Source organism: Oryzias latipes, chromosome 23 (assembly GCF_053564925.1).
Source record: "Oryzias latipes strain Hd-rR chromosome 23, Olatipes_Hd-rR_3.1".
NCBI lineage: Eukaryota > Metazoa > Chordata > Actinopteri > Beloniformes > Adrianichthyidae > Oryzias > Oryzias latipes.
This window is the reverse complement of record NC_136259.1, coordinates 25,951,371-25,977,809: the sequence shown is the minus strand read 5'-3', so window position 1 is coordinate 25,977,809 and position 26,439 is coordinate 25,951,371. Positions and strand designations below refer to the sequence as shown.

Below are 26,439 nucleotides of genomic sequence, written 5' to 3'. Positions count from 1 at the left end.
CCTGGTTGTCTCTGACGAACAGATAAACGGGCCGAACCACTGGGTAATAAATGAGTGTTTATTAGAAAGGTTACAATCAGAGCTCAGCAGTTGTCATCGTGTGCTCTCCAGGATTTAGAAAAGAAAAACTACAAGTACACACATTCACTCCAGAAAACTACAAACATCCTGTAAAAAGAGGAAGCTAAAGAGGAAGAGGAGGAAGGTAGCTGTCAATCATAATGAGGAAGAAGTGTTCACGCGCAGTTCAGACGCCCGGACTGAGGATCCCACATTCACGTGATTGATTGTGACGCCGTCGGGGGTCCGGTTCTGCTGTTCTGGTTCTGATCTGACTCCGAGACGTTCCGTCTCAGGTTCAGGAGGAACCCGTCAGGTGGAAGAAGCAGCGCCCCCTGGTGTCGGTCCAAAGGTTCTCTTCTTTCAGGTGAAGAAGTTTAGAAAAAGTCAGAGAACGCTCCACCTGGACCACATTCCTTTCAGGACACGACGTTTTCCTAAACCCGATTCGGGAGCAGGCGGGTTCTGACTTCAGCAGAACCCGCCTGCTCTCCAGCGCTCTCCGTCTGTTCTGAGTGAGTTCCACCTTATGAAGGGTTCTAGCTGTGGTTCTGTGGGTTCTGTGTGCGTCAGACGGTGGTGCTGGTTCCACTGCTCCAGCAGGGGTTCTGGTGTCACGGGCGGGTTTCAGGAAAACACGCGGAGGGAGTTCAGGATCCGCAGCGGATGAGAGACCCGTTGTCATGGAAACAGGCACTGAGAGGTTGATTGTGTTTCGGAGGGGAACGGCTGAATGACTGGGGGTCGGGCAGGTGGAGGGACTGCGCTTTAGCGGCAGGCGTTTTGCCTTCACGGCTCTGAAGGTCCGAGCAGCGACGCTAATCTGTTACCACCGTCCGGTTCTACCGGATCCCGATCAAGAACCGCAGGGTCAACCGCAGTGCTTCTCTCCGGACACTTACACAGAGAACCAAAGTCCAAATCCAGTTTTGGTTCATAGCTGTAAACAGAACCAGGATTGGGCCATCAGGGGGCAGCAGAACCTCAAAGAGCTGTTCGGATCCGTTTAAGGGGGGTCCTTATCAGTAGTTTTTGGTAGCTAAATCCTATTTTAATGCTATGATGTCAGAATTAGCCCAATTCAACACAAACATAAAAAGATGGAATTTATTTGCAGCTTTGCCTGATTTAATAAAAAGATCTGTGAGTGGCTGCAGTACTTCACGTGGCCACCAGGTGTCAGTGGATGCTAACCTGTGATCTAAGTGGATGCAGCAGCTTTTGGTCATTAGAAACCTTCTATATCATGATATCATATACCAAGTCTCTTTGGTATCATCAGCTACTCTATAGAACATTTCTCTTCATATATTTTACTTAAAGAAGTTTGATTTTTTTTTTAAACCACAACTTTTTTTTAAAAGAATGAAGAATTAGCCTCCAGCAGTTTTACGACCCCGAAAAAGGATTTATGGGACGAACAGTTGGATGGATGGACGATGAATGGATGGACGAACAGTTGGATGGATGGATGATGAATGGACGGATGAATGGATAGACAGTTGGTTGGATGGTGGATGATAAATTCTCTTCATGCTGGTTGTGGGATGTTTTAGCGTTAAGTCCTTGTCGTTACGTAGATCCTTCACTCATACTGTCCAGCAGGACTATGGGACGCTCTGAATGCTTCGAGCGAATCGGACACGATGCTCAGTACTTTCGTAGACGTCGGTCTCTTGTCATTTTCGTGAGCATTCAGGAACTCTGGTTTTTCGCTGAGACTTCTGGGAGTTTTCTCGGGCCCTCGCTCGTGGAGTTGTAGATTTGGACAGCTCTACAAAATGGCGAAGGCAGAATGTAGTCGTGACGGATTCTGGACAAAGACGCTTCCTGTTTGTAGAAACATTTCGTTTGGAACAGAACAAGTGAAGTTTAACTGGATGATGCATGTTTGTTTTTAAAGGTCCATAGATGATGTTATCTGAGGAGACGTGCACGTTCTTTCTTATAAAAGAACGCATGCTAGCTGCAAACATCGAGCTGTTAGCAAAGAGTCTGGCTTTCTGAACCTCCCGTCATTTCCGCTCAGCTTTTACTGTGGATCCCTTACTTGATCTAATGATCTTTTTCAAAAATGCAACACGGCTAACTGTTTGGTCGTTCAGCTCATGCTACAGTCGGTGACTCCGCCCCTAAACAACACAGTGTATTCGTTTGAGCTTCTACCAAATCTTAAATTTTTACTCTTTAACATTTCACAGAAAGTAAAAGGTTTAATTATAACTCCTGATTTGTGAGACAATAACTGATGTCAAAGATGAAGATGAATGTCATCGTCTTCCACATTCCAGCTCACACAAACACATAGAAACTTTGCATTTCTTCCAGGTTCTCTCTACTGCCCCCTGCTGACAAAGGTCTGCTATTTCCCTCAACGTTCAGCAGCTGCTCAGACCTTCCCTCCGCTCCGTACTTTTGTTTTATCGTCTTTCGGGAGTCAAACCTTAGAACTGAAGGTTCATTTCACTAATAAAGTGCGTCGACTTTAAAACATTTCACGTCAAACGGACCAACGAATCAAAGAGGATTCGTGTAGCTTTTATACAGCCTGAAAAATATTAAAATGTTTACCATCTTTAGAAAATACACTTTTAATGCTGTTCACTTCTAACGTTAATATTTCTGATATTTTATGGCTCATAAAGCAACTTTTTCATCTGTCGTCACGGTTATTTTGTTTAATCTCTTTAACATCAGAGCTAACATGACATACGTTCTTTAAACGAAGGTAACTCTTTGACCGCATTAACGTAGCTCCATGGCGATTTTGCGTTGGTTTCGTAAACACTTAACTACTGTCAAGTGTTGCATGTCGGCACCAAACGGGTTTTCTCGGCCTTCAGAATCTGTTGGCTCTTGGTCCAACGGTTGAAGAGTTACGCAAATTCAAAGAGGGTCAACACTGGAGCTAAAGGGTTAAACACTTTGGTTTCTTCACTTCTGGATTGTTCCTTTGATCATCTATAATCTGGCATGTTAGCGAGTGACAGATAATCTGAAGCGTAATGTAACCGGCGACTTGGTGTCACCCTCTGGTTGGAGGAAACTCCACCTATGGCGGGGAGAACGTCCCCTATATGGCAGGGAGGAAACTCCGTTTATGGCGTTTTCCTGCGGTCGTCACAGACGGATCTTTTTTGGAGTGTTTGGGGGGGGGGTCAGATAAGGAAGATGCAGGGCGGGGCAGGAAGGTGGTCTGTACAGATGGCTTCAAACAGGTAGCACCATGTACAGTAAGCCCTCGAAAAGCAGGCGAGAGGCCGGAGAGGCGGAGCTCGGCGGCGCCCTCCCTGAAGCACACGGCACGTCACGTCACGCTCATCGACAAATCATCGTGAACTCCAAAACATGGCCGACACGGCCTGGAAATTCAACTCATTGTCAAATCATAAAAACTCAAAATCTTCATCAACACGCGGCTATTGTTATTACTGGTTATTCATAAAGTCTAAATGGTCGCGCTAACGAATGAACACAAAATTAGTTAGATTTGGAAAAACGCTAACACCAACTTCATCGTCCTCAGCGGAGGCAGAACGGCCCGAGGAGGAAGAGGAGCGGGCGCATCAGCTCTCTGATCAGCGGCGAGGTGGAGGCGGAGCTCTGCTTCCAGCTAACGTTACACTGGAGCATCAGAATTCTGTTCATTTGGATCAAATTTAGAGCTGATTAAACGGAAGCCGGACTCTGGGGGTCGACCCCCGCGGGCGCCGGACTGGACACGGAGCTCGGAGCTTCCTGGAGTTTGGCGTTGATCAAAGAGCTGACGCTGTCGCAGATACCTAAGGGGGGGTGTTGAGGGGTGGGGGGTCAAGTGGAGCCCTCCAGCAGCTGTCGGAGGGCCCTCTCGATGTTGATGCGGTGCCCTAGTCTGGTGACCCCCAGCTCTATGTAGTCCTCCTTGGTGAGGGCGGGGAGGTGCGAGCCCTCGATCTCGTGCTCCTGGAAGCGCTGGCGGTGTTCGGCCAGGCCCATGCTCTCCAACCAATCACCCACGTCGTATTTATTCCAAAGGCTGAGGGGCCGCTGCCTCCAGGGCCGCAGGGCCAACAAGGGCCCGCTGAGGACCGGGGAGGGGCAGGGGGAGGCGTGGGGTGAAGGAGAAGGAGAGCGGGATCTGGTTCGTGCACTGGCGCTTCGCATCACAAAGCGGACCTCTTTCGGTTCTGAAGGGAGGCTGAGGCTGGACGACTTCAGGATGGTCAGACCTCGACCCGAACTCAGATCGGGCCTCTCCGGGGCGGGGGAGGAGGCGAGCCCAATCGATCTGTCAGAGGGAGAAGGGGAGGGGGAGGGACTGCGGCGGGTCACTGGGTACCGACTTCCAGGTCGGACGGTGTAACTAGCGCCGTATCCTCGCTGGGAGATGGTGTGAAGTTCACCCAGACTGGAGAACAACCTGCAGACCCAACAGACATGGAGGCATCCGTTACCAAGACAACCACCCGCAGAGACCTTCACGTCACAACCAGAACCCATCCCAAAATTCTACACAAAGAAAGCGTACCTGGCACCTCCTACGGGCGACCGCCGGCCTGGGTCCAGCGGGCTTGGCTCCTCCCCCAGGGAGTGGCTGTCTTTGTTCAGCAGCTGCAGCCGGTTGGCCAGGTCCAGCCCAGACCCGGCTCTGCCGCTCAGCTCCAGCGCCGACGCTGAGCGGCTCGTGAGGTCCACGGCGGACCCGGACGCCTGACCCCCCAGCGCCGCCGGACGGCCTCCCCCGTCATCTGGGCTGAATCCTCGTCGCTCGTCGTCCCCGCCCCCCCACAGCTTAGACCGCCTCTGAAACAGGTAGCGAGGTTGGCGGCTGCTGCCGCTGGTGGGGGAGGAGCAGAGGGGGGAGGATGGGGAAGAGGAGGAGGCGACAGAGGGGAGGAGTTCACTGTCTGACGATTGCTTCAACAGGGGGTCCCGCAGAGCAGAGCGACCCCGCCCGATGGGGGATCGGAGGCGGGGTTTCAGAGCTGACGGGGAGGTGGCAGCAGATGAGGGAGATGGGTGGGTGGCAGGTGGAGAGGAAGGGGAGGTTTGAGCAGGGGGGGAGGCCAGGGTGATGGAGGGAGGGAGGGAGCTGGGGGACGTGGAGCCTTCGTGGAAGTGCTCGTCACCCGCCTCCTCCTCATCACCTCGTTTACCAAGGGACTCAGGACCGCTCTCTCCTCCCCCCTCTCCTGATCGCCTAGGCAACAGGGCGAGGGATGACGGGGGAGGAGGGGCAGGGGGGCTGGCAAAGGCAGGGGGAGGAGTCACCAGACCAATCCTGCGCAGCTCCTCCCTTGTTTCCTCATCACTGGACGACAACAAGGCAGGCGGGAGGGTGACTGTGTAAGCCCCGCCCTCTTCCTCTGAGCTGCCCACCGTAAGGCTTCTGCGCCTGTCGATCAGAGGAGAGTGGCTCTCATTGGCCAGTGCTGGCAAAGGGCAGGGCCTCCATCGCTCTGGTGAGGGAGCAGCTGGTGAGGTGACTCCTCCCTCTGTCTCGGGTCGCTCCACTTGTCCATCAGGAAACAGGGGTGGGGTCATACGTTTGTGCCTCAGCTCGGGGCTGGTCTGAGGGGTGGTACGCTTGGCACGTTGTTCGGGGCTCATCTGAGGCGTGCTGCGTTTGGACCGCGGCTCCGGGCTGCTCTGGGGGGTGGTCATCGGGGTGCGCCTGTGCCGGCCCTCGGGGCTGGCCGCCGGCGTGGGGATGGGGGTGGTGGAGGCGGAGGCGTGCTTGGTCCGAGGCTCGGGGCTGGGCGTTCGTGCGGTCAGAGCTCGTTCTCGTGCAGCGAGCGCTAGGGCGAGTGGCGAGGAGGGGTCTGAGGACAGAAGAACAACACGCTTTAACCACATCGATGACTGAAAGGATCAAAAACGGAATATGTGTGATCAAAGACGGCACCGCCCTGAACACGCCCCCTCTCAGATGGGAAGTAAGACGGGTGATGTGTGTTAGAGTTGGAGAGAGTCGGGACGGGCAGAGGGTCGGGTCAGGCAAGGGTCGGGTCGGGTCGGGCAGAGGGTCGGGTCAGGCAAGGGTCGGGTCGGGACGGGCAGAGGGTCGGGTCAGGCAAGGGTCAGGTCGGGTTGGGTCGGGTCGGGACGGGCAGAGGCTCGGGACGGGCAGAGGGTCGGGTCGGGCAAGGGTCAGGTCGGGTTGGGTCGGGTCGGGACGGGCAGAGGGTCGGGTCGGGCAAGGGTCAGGTCGGGTTGGGTCGGGACGGGCAGAGGGTCGGGACGGGCAGAGGGTCGGTCGGGCAAGGGTCGGGTCGGGCAAGGCTCGGGTCGGGACGGGCAGAGGGTCGGGCAAGGGTTGGGTCGGGCAGAGGGTCGGGTTGGGTCGGGTCGGGCAAGGGTCGGGACGGGCAGAGGGTCGGGTCGGGCAAGGCTCGGGTCGGGACGGGCAGAGGGTCGGGTTGGGTCGGGCAGAGGGTCGGGTTGGGTCGGGTCGGGTCGGGAAGCAGATGTGATCTGAACTGGGTTTGGTAAAACACTTTCCACCTTCACCTCTAAAGAAACCAAACCAAACCAAGAACTTCTGTGTAAAGTCATGGTGAACTTTGACGTTAAGCATCTCTGCAGCTGGAGTTTTTCTGAAGTCCAGTTTGTTTTTGTTGATTTGTTTATCACATAGATGTGATTCTGCAACCGTTGTGTTTCAGTGAAACCTGAACGGCTGGAAACTGTTTCAGATCAAGTGGATTATGGAAAAGGGTTCCAGTTCCAGTGTTTTGAGGCCGAGTCTCCATCACAGAGAGGTTTGACGTCACTCTGAGGATTCAGACAGAAAATGACGCCTGGAGGGGGTTTGGACGGCCGTATCCACCCGTAAGGACGGCTGGGACTAAGATCTCTGAAGATCAGTCAGCTGTCACTCACTAACCAGCGTGATCTGGAATCAGGAAGGATTGTGAATCAGAAACAGATTTGAGTTTCAGACCGACCTAGAGGCTTCCCCGTCAGCGGGTGGAGGAAGGTGTGCGGCGTCGGTGAAGGCGATAGGACGGGGGCGGGTGGGGGTAGCTCTCCGAGGTCATCCATGGAATGGCTTTGAGTCAGGAGAGGCGGCGCCTGATTTTCTGACCCCGCCCCCTCCACCGACAGGAAAAGAGAGGAGCGACGGCCCTGAACCCGAGCGCGCTCTGAAAGGACCTGCTGCTGGTAGAGCTCCGCCCTGCTGGGGCTGGTGGGTCCCCCTCCGTCTAGCTTGGAAGGATCGTGGTCTTTGATTCCCAGACCTGGAGGGGGGGGGGCAAATTTAAACTGGTTTAGGAGTTTTTGGCTGAAAGGTTTTTTCAGCAGCCAGGACTTTTCAGGTAGAACTCACCGTGTTCCTCCACAGGAAGTTGCTTCAGCAGCGGGGACTTCCTCCTCTGGGGTTTAGTGGGCGGAGCTTGCTGTCCGACGTTGGCGTAGGGGTTTTCTATTGGTCGTCCTCTGCGCCTTGACAGAGGTGTGTGGCCAAGGGAGGGGCTGGTGCTGTGCAGAGACAGCGTGGAGGTGTGTGTGGCGGTGCGGAGTGTGTGTGTCGCCGTGTGTGTGGGGGTGTGCAGTGCGTGCGCGCCGGGGGCCACGTGCGCATCAGGCTGAAGGGCTGGTGGCGGCCCTGACGTGTCCTGTAGGATGATCATTGACCTCGCTTTTCGTTGACGCTCGGCGTGGGCGTGGCTCCTCGCCGGCAAGTCGGAAAGCTCCTGGAGCCTCGGTTCTGCTCCAGGTTTGAAGCTGGAGCGGGTCAGTCCCTCCCCTCTGGCGGGCGGAGGAGGCGGGAGGAAGGAGGGGGGAGGGCCAGAGTCGAACATGTAAAGGGAGGAGATGGAGGAGGCAGGGGGAGGCGGAGGCGGGGCTGTCTGAGGAGGCGGGGGGATGAAGCTGTCCGTCAGGGAGGAGCTCCGTGGAAACCGGCTCTCGTTGATCAGAGCGGTGATCCGGTCATCCTCCGGGGTGCCTGTAGGGTAACCATGGAAACGGTCCTTCATAGCAGACGTTCTCCTTAAAAACAGTCAAGCTTTCAGAGAACAGCGTGGATGTTCAGGCGTCTCACCAAAGCTCTTGGTCCTGGACATGCCTCTGGGTAAGGCCATGGTGCTCTTCTCCGGAGCTGACGGCGGAACCAGACCCTGACGCTCGAACAGCGACTGTTCACACAACAAACGGGAATGAGGCTCCAGAGCCGCTCGGCAGCTCCCGGACGGTTGCGTCTCAGCTCACGTTAATCTCGGCCTGCGTGATGCGCCGGCTGGTCGGTCGCTGTTTGACGGTCGCTGCTCTGAAGTCGTCGGTTGGGCGGCCTCTAAGGACAACTTCCTGTTGACCTCCAGCCAACATCTCGTCCAGTTTCTCTGGAGACACAAGAAGCAGAATGAAGAAAGCCCGGAGAAACTCGGCAGAGGAGCCGTGAACCTCCGCAGAGACGCGCTCGGCACTGCAGGAACACGGCAGTCCCACGGCCACGGAGACAGTTCCAGAAAGTCAGACTCGGGAAGGGTTCTGTGAGGGACGGGAGCCGGACACACGCAGACACGTCCAACGGCTTCATGCAGTCATGCAACAACACAACAGTGAGGCCTGACTCACCGAAGCGCCTCCTCCTGGCTGCAGACAGAGCAGAGGTCAGAAACACGCTTCCACTGCTGGGCGTCTGTGCCCGCTTGTGTCAGTGTGGGAGTGTGTGTTTGTATGTGTGGGTGTGTGTGTGTGTTACCTATGTCCTCCAGGTCGGCCGTCATGGATTTGGACCGCAGCGTCAGCGAGGTGCTGGGGGCTCGTTTTGGAGGGGGCGGGGCTGCGTGAAAAGACACCGTCAAGCTTCAGGAGCAGAAATCTTCAGAGAAAGAACCACTAAACCAAAACATCCTCTGGTTCAAGATCAGCTGTTGGTTCCAGAACCGGTCCCGGGTCTTGTCCACAGTCATCTACAGAACTGTTTCCTCTCTTGCCAGCCTCTTGGTCAGACTAAGGTCTGGACCTGGACTTAGTGAGCGACCTCGGAGCATTTCAGGGCAGCCAACTCAGGCAGGCGTTCACTTCGGTTACTCCCCCCTGCAGGCGGTTTAGTTAATCAACTCACCTGTTCAGCGTCATATTTAAATCCAGGTGTGTATTATTACTACTGCATGAGTTGTCAGACTGAAGTTCCCACATTACCAGCCAACCACTGCTGTGCAGTGGTTGGCTGGTAATGTGGGAACTCCTGAGTGACAGATCTGATCAGATCAGATCTGATCAGAGTTGGACTTTCATTTGACACGGTCAGAGAAAGTTCGTAGCGCGTTTAAAAACCAAATCCAGAAGCTGAAGTTCTGGTTTTATCTGGGATTTCCTGGTTCCATGTCCTGGAACCCGGAGCATCTTTAGAGAAAGAAATCTTTCCTGAAAAACATTTGAATCGGTTGTGTTTTGTTAGTAGAGGTTTGTCAACACCAACCTTTCTTCCTGATCAGGTTGGATTCAGACTTTCTGGAAACAGAAACGACCTTCATCAGGAGGCGGCTTCCTCCTTGTCGGATCAGAGAGACCACCTGGCGGTGGCCCACCTTCACCACGTCTGTGCCGTTCACCTGGAAAGGATTTGTATTTTGAAATTCATATGCTGCTTTGATCTGATCAAATACTGCTTTCTGTCTGGACATGTACCTCTATTAAAAAGTCTCCTGTCCTAAGCCCCGCCCTCCAAGCCACACCCCCTTGATCAACTGACTCCAAGTACTGGAGGGCGGGAAAGGCTGGAGTGGGGGCGAACTCCTCGATGGGCGTCTCAGCTGTGGACAAAACACAGGAGGGTCAGAGTTCTTCACTCTGGACCAGCGGAGCGTCATGGGGCCAGGAGGCGGAGCCAGGAGGCGGAGCCAGGTGTGATCGTCACCTTTTGCTCCTCTGAGGACGAAGCCGAACCCTTCGCTCTCTCTCTTCTGCAGCACGGCGATCTTCTCCTCGATCACATAGTCGCTGAAACACAAAGGCGTACAGGTGACAAACTGCAGGGAGTGCCAGTGTCCAGGTGACCCCTCCCACTGCGCTGCAGTGCCCCCGCCTCACCTGTAGGAGGTGTAGTTGTCGTAGGAGCCCACGGTGTAGTGTCTGAACAGCCTCTTGGTGCGGTCCTCCCTCGTCTCTGAAACACGCAGCGCTGTCAAGTGCGTGTGTGACGTGTGGGCGTGCATGAGCCTGCACGTGCACACTCACCCAGTCGGGGGTCAAACTGCCTCATCTGGACCTCTTCTACGCAGTCGGCAGGAAACCAGCCGGTTCTGCCTTTGACGGTCCCCTCCCAAAACCCGCCCTCGCCGATGGACAGCACTGCACACACAGCACAATCAGTCAGACCACATCCATGGGGGGGTGTGGCCTGCCAGTGGGGACTCTGCCCACCTTTGACCCGCTCCCCCCTGTGCAGCTGGATCTCTCCGGGGCCCTGGGGGACGTGGGAGCGCGTGGCGATGAAGGTCCGCCCTGGCACAGCACTGTACAGCCTCCTCTTTCTCATTTGGGGGGTGATGGGGGGCGAGGAGGGCGGGCTGTTCTCCACATGCCCCGCCCCACCCGGGCTGCAGGTTAACAGATGTCCATCAGACGTTCAGCTGAAGAAGCTGAAGCTGTGGCGCCAGCGTGCGTACCTGAGGCGGCGTGTGTGGCGCCGCAGAGAGTGTGTGTGCGTGTCATGATGAGTCTCCAGGCTCTGTAGGGAGGGGCCAGGTGAGGAGGCGGGGCTTTCCAGAGCATTGTCGCTAGCTGAGCGAATCAGGGAGCGAGGAGATGACAGGCCATTTCCCGCCGGCGTCTTGGGAGCCCCAGCTCGGCGGCGCTTGGTGTAGGATGGCGTTTCTCTGAAGGGAACTACTTGGACACGGAACAGGCAGAGTTAACACCCCCCCCCCACCTGGGACACGTGCACGTGAGACACGCACAAACTCACCAACGTCAGACGATTTGTGGATCTTGATGGTCTCGGCCAGATCAAAGTTCCCGGCGATGATCGCCACCTGCAGGTAGACAGATGCGTGACGGCGGAAGATGCCGATACGTTTGTGGGATGCAGGAATTTTGGACGTCCAGAACAGTTGTTTAAACAAACGGAATGCCTTAGATGACTGTTTTCAGGGCCAATCCTAAACAAAACAATCATTTTCTGGTTTCATTTGAACATTAGCTCATTATAAACTTAAAGGGACTGATGGTCTCAAAAAGGAAAGACAAGAATAATGTGATTCAATCGATGGAATAACTCGGCATCAGCAGGGTAAAGTTTAGGGTAAAGTTCATCGTTATCCTCTCTAAAATATGCACTAAACTCTATTTGTTCACTTTATTTCCTGTAGAAACCATTAAAATGTGATCTAGATTCAAACCCATAACTGTCAACCTGGACAGGTGTGCAGCTAAAAAGTCAGGTGACAAAAAGTCTCCAAATATAATCATAAACCTGAATCCCCGGTTGAATAACTTTATTAGCAGCCTCCTTGTTACATTAGACAACCGGATGCTGAATATTCTGCATTATTATTATGGTCTGGGGGAACAACTCTCACAATAAATCCATATTTGGAGTAAAGACTCTTGTTTTTTGTCTATTAAATGCAGCTTTCTTTGATTTTGAAGTGGAAGGCTCTTCTCTGCGTCTTCCTTTCTGGACAAAGAAACTTTCCAAATACGGTTGTTTTTGTTCAGTTCAGCGGTCATCGCCGAGCGACTCGACGTGCGTCTAGAATGAGTCGGATTTGCTGTAGAATCAGGTAGTTTTTCCAAAAATAGGATTTCCTTCAGAATCAGATTAGGAATAAAACACAAAACATGTGTGTTTGTTTTTCCTCTGTGGGCCGGTACCGGTCCGAGGGTTGGGGACTGCGGACCCAGAGGATCACTGTGGAAGTGAATGAAAGTGCAAAGCTTCTGTGTGGTCAGAAGGAAGATGGTGGACCGCTCATCGCCGTCACCACGCTGTTTCCTGATCATAAAGTGACCTCCAGATTTTCCCCATGATGTGTGTCGTGTTCCTCCTGCTTAGGTTTTCCTCCCCTCTGCTTCTTGGAGTTGCGTTTGTGTACCTGAAAGGCGGTCTGGTTGTTGTAGTTCTTGATGTCCTTGTTGGCTCCTCTGAACAGCAGAACTCGGGCGCAGCCGTCCTGCAGAGAGAAGCCATGAGCAGGAGCGTCCTGTCTCTGGAGCGGGATGGTTCTGCCTCACCTGGTTGTACAGAGCACAGAGGTGCAGCGCCGTGTTTCCTGAGGCATTCTGGGAGCTCATGTCGGCCCCGTAGAACAGAAGGTGCTCCAGGTGCTGCACGTTGCCGTAGCGACAGGCCTGAAAAGCACAGGTTGGTTGGTGAGCAGAGGATGCACCCGTCCCCGTGAGCGCCCGGTCCAATCGAGCGGGTTTGTCACCTGGTGGATTTCCTGCCACCCGTTTTCGTCGGTGATCCCTGTAACCACGGCAACAAGGAGCGTGTGAGAGAAGTCAGCAGTTATTGATCGATAACAGTGTGGCTGAAGGCGCACCGATGCTGGCGTGGTCCTGCAGCAGCAGCTCGCAGCAGTAGGGGGCGCCGCCCACCATGGCAGAGTGGTAGAGGGGAGTGAGGCCCCTGCTGTCCTTGTAGTCGGGCGACGCTCCCAGGTCCAGCAGAGTCTGTGGAACCGGCACAACGTTCAGAGACGGACGGCGGCTGAAGGACGGGAAGGGGCGGGGTTTGACTCACCATCAGGGCGGTGCTGTTCCTACAGAGGACGGCCCGGTGCAGGGCCGTGATGCCGTCTCTGGTTCTGAAGTCCAGATGGGCCCCTCCACTGCGGAGAACCTTGATCAGGTCACAGCTGTCCTCCAGCTGCACGGCCAGAGTCAGGGGACACTCTGAGACAGACACAGAAGAGGGAGTCAGGAAGCCCCCTCCTGAGGAACAGAGGAGGGTCTGCTGCTTCAGCCATGAAGAAGACTGAAGCAGGATGCTGGCTGGTTCATATCCACCCCAATCCCCCCCCCCCCCCCCCCCCCCCCCTCCCTTGCTGTGTGTGTAGGTGGATTTAAACCCTCAACCTCCCAGTCAAAGAGCTGCAGCCTTCAGAGACCTGAGAACGCTGACAGAACATTCTTCTGTCTCTGAACGGGAAACGTTCTCATTTCTGTCACTGCTCTGTCTTTGCTGCTTTCAGAAACCAAACTGAACGCGGACAGCGGCGGGCTCTGTCTACTTCCTGCTCACCTCCGCTGTCAGAGTCGTGGAAGTTTGGATCCAGACCTTTTTCCAACCATTTGGAGACCTTCTCCACGTTCTTCTGGTGAACATGTTCCATGAAGCGCTTCAGGTTGGCCTGAAAAACAAACAGTTGTGTAGAAGCCCAGACTGCCTTTGGAGGGGTTGAAGGGTTCAAATCCCTGAATAGACAAGCCCCCAAAGGGTTCTGGCAGTGAAGAAGAGAAGTGAAAGAAAACAAACGGATCCAACATGAAAGGATGTCAATCTGATTCTGGATTTTTCTTTCTGCAGGAGAAAAAAGCAGAAAAGTTGCTGCTTTTATTCTGGAATCTCCAGTTTCTGCTCTTCCAAACCAACCTTTCCCTCGTGTGTCAGGAAACACACCGGGCGCTTTTAATTTCAAATGCACAAATAGATGAAAACAAAATGTAAGTCTCAACGCCGTCATGAAAGCAGCTCAAAAGATTTTCAAAATAAGAGCTTAAGCTGTAAACTTCCCCAAGCTGCTTCTCCGGCTCAGACTTTTAGCCGAGTCATCGTCCCACTCTGCTGACGCTGCAGTTTCAAGATTAATTCCTTGTGTTTCTTTTGGCCACATCCATGCTCTCAGTCAGTGAGGGGGGGAATCACCATGGCAACACAGTCGTAAGTCCCAAAAGCAAACTTCTGGTGTCAAAATGTTTATTATTTTTAATATTCTGCACTGCGCGACCCTGATAGGTGGGATTACCCCTGATATATTACCCCGCCCTCCCGTGTGAGGACCACAGGTGCTGTTACCTTGGTGTGCAGCTTCGCCAGCTGTTTATCGTCCACGTAAGTCTGTGTGTAAACCCTCCTTTTATAGCGAAACTGTGGGTGAAGAACAACAAACGCTGCGACTTAAAGCGATGAAGAAAAACATTTCTGTTCAGTCGGTTCTTCACAAACTCGCAGGCATGAGATCATCGTCAGGATTTCACCGGATGATTGCTCGTTTCTCTAACTGCCCTTCATTCAAACAACCGTTCTTAACCTGTTTTCTTCTCAAATCTGAAACTCAGAAAAACCCAGAACAGAACAGAACCGAGCCGAGGAACCAGCAGCTCCTGCTTTGGATCAGAGGAAACGTGATGTCGGTGATGTTTCCTCTCAACTCTGGTCATGCAGACGGGGGAATCCCAAAACTTTGATTCTAGTGTCTTTATGAAAAGATTTTTAAAAACTTGACTGTAAAGTCTCTCCTTCACACACAAACACGCACCAACGCACAAGTGTGTGAGACACACATGACAAAAATGCACGCACACACCGAGACACACAAACTAAGAAAACAAGATTATTGGTTTTAATCTGTCTTGTCTGAATAAAACTAAAAGATTAAATTAAAAGAAATAGAAACAAATGCACACACATTCATGCACACACAGACACGCAAAGACACACCTATGTACACACAAATAAAGCCTAATGCACACAAACACATCAACACAAAAAACACATTCAAATAAATGTGCACATAGACCCACATGCACGGATGGATGCACGCACACATGTCCACAGATGCACACACACACACACACACACACACACGTTGGACAGTCCTTCAGTCCAGCAGCTGCTCTGTTCTTTGTTTTCATTTCAGGAAAACTTCTGACGATTATTGGAGGAAAATCCCCAAATGGATCCAAATGTTTGTAGCAAACAGAGAGAGGCTCAGTAAGGTTCTGATGCTCTGACTGGTTCTGGTCCCGCTACACTTGGACCTCTGAACTTCATTGCTGCGCCGCCTGACAAACGCTTTTCCTGTAAAACCATCTCAGGTTCTGACATTTATCTGACCGTTTGGACGGAAAAAGTTCTGTTCAGTCATTCATCAACGGCAGAATTCTGACCTGAAACCAGAGTCAGAGGTTCATCAACAGGTGCAAACATCGGCGCTGCTCATTTACCTAAAGTAACTCCGCCCACCTACACTTTTTAACAAATCCCAATGAATTCTCTGTTCTTGCTGAGCATGAAAGCATCTTTGGTGTTGATGATCTGCAGCTGAGCAGAACATTTCAACCCAAAACCAAAACGGAACCAAAAACCCAAAAACAGAACCTTCACTTTGTGCTTCTAAAAACCGTCTGCTGGTAAAAACCTGCTGAAACCCGAGGAAGTAATCAGACTACATTCTGGGCACACATACTTTTGTTAAGTCAATATTAAAAGTCACATAGAGGTAAAAACTTGATTACTTCATGAACAGTGGGATTACTCTGCAGAAGGGCGGAGCTGCTAAAAGGCGCAAATACTGTGATGTAATTTTACTTCAAAAGAAAATTGAAAGTAAAACTTTTTTAGCACCGAGTCACAGAAAACAAAACAATGATGAAAACATTCCTGCAGAATTAGAAAAAGAACATCTTTGAGGTTAAATTGCAGGCAGGTGGAAGGTCAAAGGTCGGCTCCTTCAACTGGACTCAGGCGAAATGCAGTGACGTTACTTGAGTATTTGTACTGGTTACAGTGGGATGAGGAAATGGAGGATCCGCATGGACATAAGGAGGTGTCCTTCGGTCCGGCCGGTTCTGATCCAGCAGAATCGTTTCCACCAAACATTTGACAGAAGCTGGTCTGAGCTTCAGATTAGAGAGAATCCTGACAGGTACGGATTAAAGTGAGGCCAACGCGGTTCCTCAGGAGTTTCTGCCTTTCTTTGAGCCGTTTCCCAGAGGACTCCTTTTTTTACTCGAGTACTTTTTGGACGGGTACTGGACTGTTCTGTCGGCAGTGTCAGAGCTGGGCTTTACCTCCAGGTAAGGGATGGGAGTGATGGGGGGGAGAGGATACTCCTTCAGTAGGCGCTCCTCATCCAGAAACTTTCCGGCTCGGCCGTTGAACGCCGGCTGGAAGAGACCATAGTTCAAAACATCCGATAGAGACTGAGTCAAGGTCACCAGAACCTTCTGCTTACTGGTCCAAACTGGTAACTCTGGGTCCAACCGCAAACACTTCTGAGAGAGCCGCAGACGGGCAGACAGACAGACAGAGAAACAGACAGACAGGCAGACGGACAGGTTTGTGCCTTTGATCCAGGATGCGGTGAGCTGCGTGTTTGTGCGCGCGTGTTACCGTCTGCTGTAGGTCTGGGATGCCGATGCGGACCACGATGCTGTTTCCAGGGGGCGTGTCATCCCCGTCGTCGTCCCTGGCGACAGCAGAGCCTGTCGGGTTGCCGTTAGTAACCGCCTGTTGCCGTGGGCGATCATGTTTGGTGTCAGCGGCCGGACTCAGAGGCATGTGGCTGGAAGACACAAGAGCGCCGGTTACAGGTGACGGACCGACACCTCGCCACACGCCGCCGGGCACGTCCAGATGGCGGCCGGACGCCACGGCGGACAAAAAGTCCAGAGCACAGACTTCAACTGACTGACAGTCCCGCCCCCCCAACGCCGCGTTTATGCTTTCACAACTTTTCTAGACAGTCCCTGACGAAACTCATCATTATCCTCTACAGATCAACCCATTTGATTCATGGACATCAGCAAAACTGCTTTGTCTTTTTCTCAACCCATAAATCATAAAAGCATCCAGACTTCTGGCATCCGCCCACAGCGTTCCCACATTTACTTAAGGCCACCCACATCCTTGTGAACCCCCCCACGCCTGTTACTACCCCCTACACCTGAAACCCCCCTAATGCCTGGAAGGAAAGTCAATGGAAACTATGAGATCCAAGTCCAAACAGAGAATTTAGAAGAACGTGAAAAATACAAAATAAATCAGAAGAAAAAATGTTTTAAAACTTTAAAAGTTATATAAAAGTATCTGTTTTTACAGCTTCATTAAGTTAGACCTTTTTAGTTAATAACTTAAATTAAGTATATTGACATCTAAAGAGTTTAAATAATTAAAATAATTGAACGTTGCCGTTGTTTTTAGAAAGATTACATTTTTTTATATAAAGAAGTTTAAAATGTAAGAATATATTAGATTTGTATAGCGGCTTTTCATGCATGTCATTATGTCACTGTTTTTAGATATTTGGTGTTAAAATAGAAATATAATCAACATTCCTTTGTGAGTAATTAGAGGAAAAAACTACATTCATATACGTCATAACATTTTGTAAATCTTTAATAGTAAATTTAGGATTAAATAAGTCATACTTTACAATTTCATTAAAAAAAAGTTGAACATTTACAAAAAAGTGGAGCAGATTCTTGAGAAGTGCGTTTTCAAAATACAGTACATCGTATTTTTAAACGTTTGACATTTTGAGGAGAAAATGTGTGATTTTGTTCTCATATTTGTTTTCTTGTTTTATGGTGACCATAATCATCTGTCAAATCGCTTTGATATAAAGTCTGAACGATCACAACTATTATCACAACTATTTTACATCTTTTTACATCTGTCAAAAACTTTGTTACTTTATGACAAACATAATTGTTCACTAATGTTTTGAATGAAATGAATCTAATGAGCTCACAAACAAACAGAAAACAATTTTCCAGAAGAAACAGATCAAAATGACAAATATCTACAAACAGGATCTCATCCCAATGCCTGTCTGTGCAGGAAGGGGGCGCTGTGAGCGCAGACACATCACAAGTTTCAGGACCACAAATATCTGAACCTCTGGACGATGCATTTCAGAAATACCTGAATCCATCAGACCAGGAGCTGCTCTGCCCCCCCGTCCCAGGTGAACTGGGATGTGGTTTCACTCCTGCAGCTGCAGTCGGTGCAGCACTTTGGTTTGGGTCCCTGGTGACCAACCTCCCCCCCCCCCCCCCCCCCGCTGCTGCGGCATGGATGCATCAGCATCCTGCTGCATCTTTATTAAATTCATCCTCATTGCTGCTAATTGGCAGCTGATTGTGAGCGTCCGCATGCAGCAGGAACTTAACGGCCGCCTCATTTACATGTGAGGACGAAGGAGAGGCAAACGGAGAGACGAGTTGTGAGTTGTCATAGAAACTGGAATAGCAGGGAATCCTGTGCTAACCTCACTGTGTCACCGTGTGTGTGTGTTATAAAAAGCCTCCTGATCTACATGCTCACCGTTGCCATGGCGATCCAGTTGAAAATTTTTTTGCAGTACCTGCTGACTATGTCAACTGTCACTAGTAGCTCTGAACCGCCTACATGAGCGCCCACTGAGGCACAGCCGAAGGTCTTTGGTTCAGGGTCCGATCGGTTCTAAGGATGCCTCAGACTGGAATCGTAGAACCCAAGCTTCTGCTCAAAACCCGTTTGGCGTTGCAGTGAAGCCTCTCAAGGAGATGCTCCATAGCAACCAGTCAACGTTTCTCATGATTGGGGCTGATTAAAATTTGCAGCAACTTTTGTTTCTCAACTTCAAGGAAGTTTTGAACTTTCTTTAGTAATCAATGAAAACATTCAAAACGAAACCTTAATTGAAAAAAAACAGAAACATTATGTACGGATGGGATTCGTCTGGAACAGATTTACTGTACATCAGTTCAAGTGATTTTTACGGTAAGACTTTTTGAAAATTTGTTACTACAAAATGTTAAAATATTTCAAAGTCTGAGCGCATTAAACAGAGCTCATCTCTAAATAAATAGTTGGTTGAATAATTACAAAAGAAAAGGATTTTCTCAAAATTAACACATTACGTTGAACATCTTCACTGATGTTAACTTTCAGTAACCAAGTCAGTTTTACCAGGTCACCACTAGGTTTGGGTTAGGGTTAATGTAGGGTTAGGGTTAATGTAGGGTTAGAGTTAATGTAGGGTTAGGGTAGGGTCTGGGTTAGAGTTAATGTAGGGTTAGGGTTAATGTAGGGTTAGGGTTAATGTAGGGGGTTAGGGTTAATGTAAGGTTAGGGTTAATGTAGGGTTAGGGTTAATGTAGGGTTAGGGTAGGGTTTGGGTTAGAGCAGGAGTCGGCAACCTTTTTTACTCAAAGAGTCATTTGGGACCGCCCCTAATAAAAAAGAAAGCACTCGGAGCCACAACCCGTTTTGACATCATTATATATATTATGCATGTATATATTATTCAAAGGTGCTCATTACGTCGATCGCGATCTACCGGTTGATCTTTAATGACATGAGTGTAGATCGCGGGCCAGAAAAGATTTTTAAAAAAAGTACTTCTTTAAAATCCACCAGCCAATCAAAATCCTCACTGAGAAGTACGGGACTTGATTGATATGGAGATTGGCCAATCGGACATCGTCTGAAGCATACACCGCTGCAAATGCACATTATGTTCTTTAAAGGATGATACCGCGGTCGCGTTGGGAGGAGCTACTGGTTCTGGTCTGATCGCTGCATGGAGCGATGTGTTTATCAATGCATGGTAGACACGGAGAATGTGGAGAGATCAGGTTTATTATTTTAAAGAGTTCTACTTGGTAATCATGTTTCCATGTGTGAGTTCATAAAATCATCCCAGAGAAAGTCTCTGCTTCAACTCCTGCAGGGAAAGCTGCGTCTGAATCTGACGCCCGTGTTTGCATCTCTCTGACAGAGTTTGAAGCCAAAGCCCCTCCTCCGCCTCTCTACCTGCTTTTCCTCTCTACCTGTTCACCTGTTCACATCCTCTGCAGCTGAGAGTTGGTTTCCCCGCGCTCCTCAGTGTGTCCGACACAGAGAGCGCAAAATACGGTAGTCGGGTCGCTCCAGCGCAGCACAAGGATGAAAGAGCCGGACGCAGGTTATAGCGGGGATAGAGCGGGTTAAGCAAATGAATGGAAGAAGGCGGCCCGCTGAGGAAATATTCAATATTCTACAAATTTTATTTTTAGTCTGAACTATCTTTTATTTAGAAAAATCTTTTATTTTATCAGTCCAGTATGAAAAAAAAACATCAACAAAAGCTGTGTTGGGCGGTTTTTGGCTGGGTCTGGCGGTTTTCAGATGACTTTTCGGCTGGAAACCTGTGACTCTATCTGGCAACGCTGGCGCGAACTCTCAGTCTGTCATCAGCGAGTTGGTCTCTGCCCCGCGGTACGTCAAGTTCCCGGCAGAAGATCGGAGTGTTTATTGAAGCCGCCCCGCGTGCCTCTCCCTGCTATCAGCTCTGCAGGTCTCGCCCGATAAATACGAGCTCATTACAAAGCTGTTTTTACGTGGCTCGTGCTTCGTGCGGAGCCAGCAGCGCCTTTGAAATGCCATGAAAATTGAAAAAACTAAAATAAAATTTAATTATTCTAAAATACTCATTATTTTCCAAAGTCACAGGGAGCCACAATAGATGGATGAAAGAGCCACATGTGGCTCCGGAGCCATGGATTGCCGACCCCTGGGTTAGAGTTAATGTAGGGTTAGGGTTAATGTAGGGTTAGGGTTAGGGTAGGGTCAGGGTTAGGGTAGGCTTGGGATATTGGCAAGTGTTGAGCTGTATTCAGTCCAATGAAAATCTGGTTTCTAGATTAAATATAACTGAAACAGTACATGTACATAGATTTTGGAATTGTAGATTCAGACAGCACTCCAAAATATCAAACACACTATATAGTGCAGAATCTAGTGAGTAGTGAAGAGATTCCAACACGACTGTGAAACTCATCTCTAAGCAGCTTTGCTGAACTATCAGGCGCATTTGTCCTTCCTGTTTAACTAGACAAAGGTTCACACACTCATGTTGTTCATCAGTGTATGATGAAGTGTATGATGTAGGCTCAGGAGAACTTTGGTTTTAAAGCAGAATACCAATCCAGACCAGAAGAAGGTCCATCTTTGAAGGTTTTGGTCATAATCTTAAATCCCTCAAAGAAGGAACCACATTCCTCCAAAGACCTGAGAACCAGTTTCTACCAATACTGGACTGGAGCTGCTGCTGTGGAGAACAGACCGACACTTCAAAGGAAACAGATGCCCTGTTACCACCACGACCTGGATGTTTAACAAAGACACTGATCCTGTAACAGATCCGCCATGGAGCCTCAGATTTGAACCAAAAATGTGTTTCCAGTCCAGCTGTCAGTTCACACTCATGGAGGGGGTGCAATAACTTCCTAGGTTTTAACAGCAGCAGCAGCTGAATTCAGAACCTAATGAGAACACAAGAACACGAAGCTTTCAGGGTCTGGACGAGCTTCAGCCTGGTTTCATCTCTCCAGTAGCTTATCTCCTGATCCGTTCAGCCTCCCCATCCCATCTTCTCCAGAAGAGTTTCCTTCAAAACCTTGGATGACTTTTATGCTTTTCTCATAGGTTTGGAAGACCTTCAAATCCTCAGAGATAATTGGCTTTTGACCTTTTCAGTTAAATTTTTTACATTCCTTCATGAAGCAGCGACTGAGGACCATGTTCCTGACCAGCGTCTTTCAATTGTTCCATCTATCGTCCTCTCGGTGTCTTAGGTTTCTTCTTTGACAGAACGTTCAAAGGTATTAGTCATCTAGCTCCATCCGTCCTAAACTCAGACCCCTTAGCGTTCCTGGATATAATATTTTTATATCTGGTCAGAGAGGCTGAAGATCACAAGAACAACCCGTTCATCTATCTAATCATGACTACTTATATTGGTTTAAATGAAAGATCTGTATTCCTATTTATTAAATTAAAAACAGGGTCCTGAAACGTTAAAATCAACCGTAAAAATTCTGACACCAGGTCTGCAGCTCCTGGAGCTCCTGCAGCTCCTGGAGCGGCATGGAATTCCTCCTTCAGAAACTTCCTTCTTCAGGCTGGATAATGGGACTAAAAGAACATGAAACGATTCAGCTCCATGCTGGCAAAAGCAGCAGATTTCCTCTGTAAAAGAGCAGCTTTGTGTCTTTGTGCTGCTGAAAGACTCCTTCAGGTAACACTCAGGGGGGGTGCTTCTGTTTGTGGAGCTCCTCTGCAGTGTCTGTTATGTAACACCTCCTCAGATCGCTCCTCCACTTTCCTATGAGGCCGATTCCATGCAGGATGTCGGCTTTTGAGATCAGAGTCCAGGGAAGAAGGTGGGACTCTTGTAGTATTATGGCGGGAATAGGGGGCGGGTGATCCTGAAATAACTCGGGGCCACAGTTTAGATCATTTCCTGCTTTTGTCCTGAGCAGAACGCTTGTCCTCCCACATCTCTGAACAATGCTGCCGCCACAGCGTTCGTCCCGAAACAAACCCACAACCTGTTTGCCCAATACTCACTAAGGGGGGGGGGGGACTGTCAGTCACCCTTGTAAAGGCTCTGAGGCTCTGTTTCATGCAAACACATTTCAGATAAAACAGATTTTAAGGCACAGGAGACAGAGAAATATGACAAAGGAAAACAGAAACAATCAAACACTTTTTTTTAAATGGCGGCTTTTCCGTTGGTTTTATCTCCATAGCGACCATTTTGTGCTTTGGTCGCCTCGGAGTGCCGAACAGGTTTATGCCAGTTTTAGCCCAATCTGCAAAAGTAAACTTTTGGATTTCCTTGACAACAGAAGTTTTTTTGTTAACCACGCCCACAGTCTTAGCATGATAGCATCGTATGTCATCTTTCTGTTCAGCATGAGACAACCATTCATGCATTTTCACAATCAAAGCTCAACAAAACTTCGGCCGTGGTTCGTTCACAATGGCAAAGATTCTTTGACTTTGGGATTGATAGAAAAGAGTAACCGAGCTGTAACAGTCCAAGTTTGCTACGATGCCAAAGTTTCATCCTAACAGCAGGACTTCAGGTGGAAGGCTCCGCCTCCTCCATCGTTTTTTGGGGCGTAACCAGCTGTTCAAAAATGTTTCAGCATCAGAGAAAAGTCTCTCAGAAGACACTTAGGAGCGCCGCCTCCAGGACTTCACACATTTCCTGTTGAATGGGGTTGTTTTCCAGCGGCGCTGCTTCGCGGCGGTTCTGCTTTAGTGGAACAAAAGTTCCAACATTTCCTGAGGTTGAAATTAAAGTGGGGGTCTTTCTTTTGGCTCCCCTCACAGGAGGCGGGAAATGCGACAGAACATCAACATGGATGGAGCTGCCGTCTTCATCAGAGGGGCGAGCAAACCGAGAGGTTCTGACAGATGTTCTGTCCGGTTCTGATAGATATTAGCTTCATTTGTGCAGGAGTGGTGGCGCTCCGTCATAAATGTGATCCATGGCTTCCTGTCACGGTAGAACATCTGTCCTCCTCCAGGCTCTTTAACTTCTCTCTACATGAAACACCACGGCTGACGAGTCTTTCCTGGACTTTTCTGTTCTGATACTGAAGCTTTGGATGTTGGATTCTGAGCTGAGTGAGGCTTGTAGCAGATCTGGGTATTCTGCCTGGAACAGTAATTATTCCTGACAGTTAAATGTGATGAGAAGCAGAGACCGTCCTCTTTTATAATTCAGAGAGACTGAATGTTCTTCTGTAGTGAGAAAAGCCTTTCCAGCTGATCACAGTCTGCCTGTTCACACATGCAGTGATCAGATAAAAAACCCTCACATTCAGACCAGCAGCCGCTCACCGCCTGGCCAGAGTCGTTCCACTCTCACCTTTCTACAGCAGAGAACGTCCAAACCGATAAATCACTGGAGGAAAAACCTCAAAAGTGGTTTTTGTTTGCAGCTGAAGCCTTAGTCGCATTCACCTGTAGTAGTTCTGAAGGTTTTTGGGTTGTCCTGGCCCGTAGAGACGAGCGTAGGTGTGAGGCTTGGACACCTTCAGGGACGTCATCAAAATGGAACGTACCATTGTCGTGAATGTGGTGAGTGTATGGTGAAGCATTTGTAAGGCTAACAGACGTTAGGTTATGGTGTACGGGTGATGCTGTTGTGTGGTGTCCTTGCTCTAGTTGTTAGTAAGATGTGAGTAAAGGCTCCTTACTGACCGCGCAAATGCTGCACGCACGGGGCGTGCACGTGATACATAAGTGCCCGCCTGTAGGACGCCTGTAGGATGTCCACACGGCAAGTCTTGTACAATCTGCAGGATTTGGGAGGGATGACACGCCTCCGTCTCTACTTCCCCTCACATGTTGTCTAAGTGTTCATCACGACCTGCCGCCTGCTGCACGCACTTAGAAAAAAAACGTACAGAAACATTTTCTCTCTGCGTTCACTGAGCAATCTTTTGCGCACGCCTGGTCCAGGTTTGCCCATTGATTGCCTGCAGACAGTATGTATCCACCCCTAAGGGCAGTTGGGACAAAGGCTTTAAAAAGTGAATTCTCTGAAAGTACATGAGTTTAATAATCAACATGGGTCGGTTGGTTCATTATCAGTGACCTTTATTCAGTAGAAAGAGTACGGACAACTCATTCATAAACTACCTCAACACCCAGAAAGGGCGGACCTTATCTATATAACCAGACTGAAACTCATTTGTATATATGTGTACGCATGTGTTTGGTCAGTTCAATGTAAATACACTTTACAGAAACGTAGAGTGTTGTTGTGGTGTGATTCTACTTTCCCACCTTTCCTTCATGAGACGAACCGGTAGTGCTTAAAAACAGAAAGTGCAAGAAAAGAAGCCACAGCGATAGGAAAAGCTGACTGTTCTTAAAAAAAATCCTGTTTTCAACCAAACTCCACAAAAGTTGATGGAACAAGCAGAAGTAGAGCGGCGACTGGACCAACCACCAACTCTGTTTTATTTTAGAACGAGAGATTATTTAAATGAAGGTCGCAGGTCAGCGTCTGGACAAACGTCTCAGAAAACATGCAGGAATAAAAAGCAGCAGCGGATCCTTACGGATGTCTGGTGTTCAGCCTAAGCAGGATCTGACTGCGTCCACACAGACAGACCACTCTCCAGTCAGACGTAGATGTCAAAGACCCAAAAATGGATCCATTTATTCAACAATAAGTGTCTAAGTGTTTCCTAACATCCCTGACGTTCATTTTAATTATATTAATGTGTTTTCAAATTTCAAATTTGAGTTGACAGCAAGTCTAAAAAAGAAGATATAAATGGACATTTAAAGGATCAAGCAGTGAGACTAACTCCTGCTGCGTTACAGAAAACAGCCTCATTTAATAATTATCAGGATCCGTGAATGTAATGAAAATGAGGCGCAGTCTAATTTGTTCTGGTTTTGCTTGTGTTGATCATTTTTTCTGTTATTTGTGCCTCTAAGAGGAGCAGCGAGCATCTCACTATATTACACGTGATGACATTGATGTATCTGTAAAAAAAGCCTCTGTTTTTAGATCGTTATCATTTCTGTTGGATGCTGACAATTAAGTGTCTGGTTCACTTTTTAAAGAAACAGAAAAATAGAAACAGTTCTAGCAGAGATGTCCAAATCCGGGACTTTAGAGCTTCTTTTTCAAAGAACCCTGCTGTTGTAGCAGCTCATTGGTGGAATTTACCTGAACAGGTGATCGCTGGCAGGTGAGGCTAAGATATAGCAGAACAAGGCCTTCGAGGCCTGGATTTGGACAGTCCTGAACTATGAGATGGGAAAATACTCACAATAAACTAAAACAGAAAGTAAATATTAAACAAAAAAAGGAGAATTTCACTGTTAAAATGTGACTTCAGAAGACTTAGGGGACTTCTCAACGACTAAATCCTGACCTTAAAGTTTGTCATCATTTCAATAAGGACAGAAAATATAAAAATAGTCATGATAGCGAATCCACAGCAGTGAAAAGAGACTCACCTATTGTCAGCAGTCCCATCAAACTTTTCCACTGGCCTTTACTGGTCTGATGGTTCTCCTCTGGGCCGTGTGTGGAGCGTTCCTCTGAGTCCAGTGCTGTCCGGCTCTGCTTGTCTCTGCTCCCGTGTAAACAAACGGGTTTCTGCTTGAATCAAAGTCAAAGCGCCAACGTGGGACGAGTCGACGGGTGGGATGAGTGCCCCCTTTTGGACCATAAGGTTTTTGAGGGACGCTGTAGCTCTCCTTTTTGGAACGGCAACAGTAGACTTCAAGCGAGAAGAGTGAAAACGGAGGTGGATGTGTGGCGATCCGGCAGGGGATGGAGAGGTCTCAGAGTTTCAGATGGTGGAAGCTGCCCTGCCCATCCTGTGGAGAGGGAGGAAAAGCAGGAGGAAGATAGGAAGGAGGTGGGTGGGAGGTGAAGGGGACCGGGATGTGGAGGAGGGCAGGAGGGGAAGAAAAAAATATATATCATAAGTCACTCTGATGAATTCAGCGGCTGGATCAGGTCAAACATCACAGCTGGAAGGTTGACAGGCCGCTTTGTCGCCTGCTATCAATCTTAAAGCTTTAAAAATGAAAGTGGAAACCAAATATTTGGTGCTGGAAGTTGCTGGTGGGTTATTTGGGGAGATTTATATCAGGACTCAAACTGCCTCCTTTCTGGTAAATGAAGGCTAAAGGTGCTGATCAACGTT

General features: G+C 49.5%; 1 protein-coding gene across 6 annotated transcripts; it reads right to left on the bottom strand.

Moving 5' to 3' along the window:
- Nucleotides 1-40: 40 nt before the first annotated feature.
- shank3b (SH3 and multiple ankyrin repeat domains 3b) lies at nt 41-26,059 on the bottom strand. 6 transcript variants are annotated; one of them, XM_023952330.2, is made up of 27 exons: nt 25,742-26,059; nt 16,331-16,502; nt 16,173-16,212; nt 16,009-16,104; nt 14,012-14,083; nt 13,238-13,346; nt 12,737-12,888; nt 12,537-12,666; nt 12,423-12,460; nt 12,226-12,342; nt 12,087-12,164; nt 10,958-11,024; nt 10,659-10,881; nt 10,414-10,589; nt 10,228-10,341; nt 10,081-10,156; nt 9,908-9,990; nt 9,679-9,803; nt 9,470-9,602; nt 8,747-8,827; nt 8,620-8,637; nt 8,254-8,384; nt 8,087-8,180; nt 7,370-7,990; nt 6,987-7,280; nt 4,568-5,861; nt 41-4,459 (listed from the first exon to the last, which is right to left on the bottom strand). In XM_023952330.2, exons 2-27 carry the CDS (start codon nt 16,465-16,467, stop codon nt 3,871-3,873), a joined length of 5,088 nt encoding a protein of 1,695 aa, XP_023808098.1. In that variant the 5' UTR covers nt 16,468-16,502; nt 25,742-26,059; the 3' UTR covers nt 41-3,870. The 6 variants fall into 6 exon arrangements, with proteins under 6 accessions (XP_023808098.1, XP_023808096.1, XP_078798174.1 ...); XM_023952328.2 differs by having other exon boundaries at nt 16,009-16,212; XM_078942048.1 differs by having other exon boundaries at nt 10,659-10,878; nt 16,009-16,212.
- Between the last annotated feature and the right edge of the window lie 380 nt (nt 26,060-26,439).